At 45.9% G+C, this 3,902-nt stretch overlaps 1 protein-coding gene across 1 annotated transcript; it reads right to left on the bottom strand. All coding sequences in view use genetic code 11, as the record gives it.

Moving 5' to 3' along the window:
• Positions 1-912: 912 nt before the first annotated feature.
• Positions 913-3,156, bottom strand: EGR_07637 (hypothetical protein; the record flags this gene model as incomplete). The annotated part of the gene is made up of 5 exons (XM_024496886.1): positions 913-1,208; positions 2,304-2,413; positions 2,480-2,719; positions 2,783-2,954; positions 3,081-3,156. The coding sequence occupies 5 exons, from the start codon at positions 3,154-3,156 to the stop codon at positions 913-915; spliced, it is 894 nt and encodes a 297-aa protein (XP_024348742.1).
• Positions 3,157-3,902: the final 746 nt, after the last annotated feature.

A 3,902-nucleotide genomic window follows, 5' to 3' on the forward strand; every position in this document is an offset into this window, starting at 1 on the left:
AGACGTGCGCGTTAAGGAGAGGATGTGTGGTGACCAAATTGAAGAGGTGATTGCAATGCCTGCAGTCAGGATGGCAATGCTGAGGCAATTTTCTCATAATCTGCACCCATCTATTCAACTGTACAAACAACCAGCCAGCATATTACCATCCACCCTTCAATTTATCCATCCACTCTCCAGCCATTGCTTCAAACATCCAACCCTTCCATCCCAACTCCATCTAACTACGCGTCTGCCTTCATTAATCCACCCATCTTACCTATCTCGATTGCCTCCATCACGTACATGTCCAAAGACCCATTCATCTATTCCACATTCATCCATCACCATCTATCTCTTCACATCCGCATCTATCCTTACATTCATTTGTGCATCCATCATACATCACTACAGTGTCCATCGCAACATTCATTCGCATATATCCATTCCTTATACATCATGCCATCCCATTCTCTAACTAAATGCATTGCATCTGCATCTCCATCTCCATAACCATTAATCGTGAGCAGTTGTTCATTTCATGTGCCCTCAACTGCACTGCTTCTGAACCACCGACCAACAATGTGCCTTTGGTCTTTCATCATCCACAGAAATCCACTCTTACCGTCTGCCAAGATGCATTCACCCGCACACAATCCAGTTACATGTGACCGCCTTTCATCAACAGTTGGCTAGTGGTCTGCACCTCCAGTCTGTTCTCCTTGCCATCGTATTTGCTGCTTGTGCCAACACAACACCCACCTGACTACATGGAGTGAGGCATGATCTTTATGTATATCTGCCAGCATTGAAGTGATAGAGAAACGTGATCAGAATGTTCTCAACGCCGTTGTTAGTTCCACCGACGACAATGTTCACGATGGTGAGGCAGCACATTGTGATGACTGGCAAAATGAAGGCGGAATGGGAATCCTAATGAGTGCAGAAGTGGAGGAGGAAGGAGACGTGGATCATGGAGAGGGGCTGGAAGATGTGTAGAATCGTGAAGAAGACGGTGATGGATGTGAACCCGATTGTGATGGATACGATGTGAAAGACGTATGCGGGTGAGAATGAGAGGTAGTAAACGATGGATGGGAGGACAATGCGGACAGGACTGGAGATGAATAAGAGGATGATGTAAGATGTGGCGACGAGGACGAGGCGTGCACTTGATTCGGATAAGATGGAGATCAGGATAGGCACATGCCAGAACAAAGTAACAGTGACTGAGTGGAGGGAGAGAACTCTGCACTCCTCGGTTCCCTTCTTAAGCATTGTTTCACCAATTGACTAGCCTCGACTCTTTTAATTTCCGGCAACATTCTGGTGATTCTACTACTGTTTCCTTAAGGAGAATAAAGAGATGTACGCGGAGTGCTCTGTCTCAGCATAGTTGGCCGGGCTGTGATGAAGCGTAATTTATGCAATCTGGAAGGCGTTTGGTTTGGGGGTAGATGGATTTGGCGAGGCGAAAGCGTTGAGAGTTGTTGGGTGCAAGCCAAATTCGCAAAAATCGAAAACGAATATCCACCTATTCCACCTTCTATCCATTCAGCCATCCATCTGGCCATTCATTCCCCTATCTACCCCCTTTCCATCCATCCTTTCACCCGTTTCTCTATCCACTTATTCATTTATTTCATCCATTTATCTTGATATTCACCAATCCATTCTCTATCCATCCATCCTTACCTACACTTAAAAATTTTCATCCACTTTTCCACTGTGATTAAATCAATGTCCAACAATACTCCTCAAGTCTTTCATCATCCACGGAAACCTTCTCTCTCCACCAGTCAAGGATTTTCTCTCACGTAAATTTTATCCACCTGTGACCACCTTTCAATACCCGTTGATGTAATAAGTACATGTTCCTCCTCTTCCCTCTCTATGCTCTCCTTACCGTTGTACCTGCTACATACCATGAGGAGGCACCACAGCCATCAGGCTTATCTGGAAAATGCCTTCTTTTTGACGTAGTTGGTTGGATAGAGGGGGAGTGTGGTCTGAATAATCTGGAAATCCGGCGTGCTTCAATGGATTTGAAGCATGTGTAAGGGATAAGGTTCGGTGGTTAGTGCGTTGGCGAATGTGCAGAAGTGAGTCAATCGCGTTGGCTTTTCATTCCTTATCCATCCATGTCATATCTGTCCATCCATTCGCTCATATATCCCACATCCATGTATGCCTGCTGTCATCCACTTATCCATCCATCCCTCATCCCATTGTCCACCCCTACAACCATCCCTTCTCCTGCACTTTATGCAAACACGCATGCATGGATCCACTTTCTGCAACACTTTTGTCCCTCTTCCATGCACCATTGCACTTGGCGCAAATCCTCTTCTGCAAAGCTCTGCTCCCACCATTGTTGCAGGCCTCATTCACCCACGCATTTTCCAGGATGGAGTGACCCTCATGTATTGTGGTTCTGAAAATAACAATTTACCTTCTCTATTTCACTCTTTGTCATTGGTAGGACTGACTGCTCTCCTACTGGGAAATAGAAGTTGGTGTGATGTTCCCCATGAGTACATAACTGGCAAAATCGACTTTGGGGTTTGACGTGATGGAGATATTCGCAAGGCCATCGGCTGTCCCATCGATGGTGTCCACGCTGAGGGTGAAATAAGCTGTGGTGATTGTTGCAAAAATAAGGCGAATGAAGAGACACGGAAAGTGAATTTGTGGAAGGGATGAATGGTGATGATGATGATGATGGCGGTAATTAATGGTGCTGAGGTGAATGAGGCGAGATATTTGAAGAAGATGGGAATAATGAAGACTGTAGTATCCTTACGTGTACAAACAGCAAAGTGTGAGGGGTGGAGGACTGGTGAATAGCAGGATGATGAACAGGCGAACATCTACCATGGCAGACCTGTCGACATCACCACTTTCAGTAATGACAAGGCGGTGGGATATGATGCTGGAGCAGACTTGTGGTTTGCCAGGACTGGTGCAGGCACCGACTGGAAGAGAATGCATTGCAATAGAAGTGTGGCACCCTGAGCTGCTGCCTGCTGGATGCGCTTACACATTTCACGCTTTAGACCACCAGGATTGAAATGGCCTCATCGCGCGACCTTGGCCCCCACCCTCCCCAGTAGCCGAGGTGCTCAAGCAGAGGTGGTGAGTGTTAAAAAGCGCCGCTCGTCTCCAATTGACAAGCATTTGGAGACGGTTTGTTGGAAAGCCTAAGCACTTACCTCTAGAGCTTCTGTTTTAAAAAAAAAAACAATAAACACGGGGTTCTAGTCTCTTTTGCCTTTCTCACAGCCGAGGCGATTCTGGTTAGACTAACATCCTATCTGGCGATTAAATCATCTATGCCGTGTTGAAGGGTGTAGTCTTAGCCGTGAAAGTAAGATGTAGGAGGGATCAGCAGGGCTTTGACAAAGAAAATGCGGAGGCCAAATTCTGCAGTATTTTATCATTAAACGGAGCGGATATAGAGGAGGTGAAACAGGATTTATGTTAGTTGCCTGCCTTCCCAGCACTTTAATCCATTTGTCATCACGTTTGCATAGTAGCCAGTTAGCTTTAGCACTGAAGGGTGGGTAATTAGACCTTGGCCATTGATGTGCAATCTCCTCTACGTTTTCTTTACTCCTCATGCCTCCATTGCCTCGTTGCATAGCACTACTCCTTTAAAATAAGTAGTGCGTGCACTTGCAAACATGAGCGATTGCCAGGTGAATTGGCACTTGTGTTTACCATGGCAGGCGAAATTACATTCTTTAATTCTACCAAATTTCATACGACTATCGTCTTTGTGCTTTCCTTACGCACATTCATTTTGCTATCATCTTCCCCTCCTTGCCCATGTCCATCATCATTTAATCGCGTCCTTCGTCCTCATCGTTGTCTTCTGCCCATGTCCATCGTCATCCATGTCTTCTACACGCATGTGTCTCTTG

The sequence above is a fragment of the Echinococcus granulosus genome, assembly GCF_000524195.1.
Source record: "Echinococcus granulosus chromosome Unknown EG_S00082, whole genome shotgun sequence".
NCBI lineage: Eukaryota > Metazoa > Platyhelminthes > Cestoda > Cyclophyllidea > Taeniidae > Echinococcus > Echinococcus granulosus.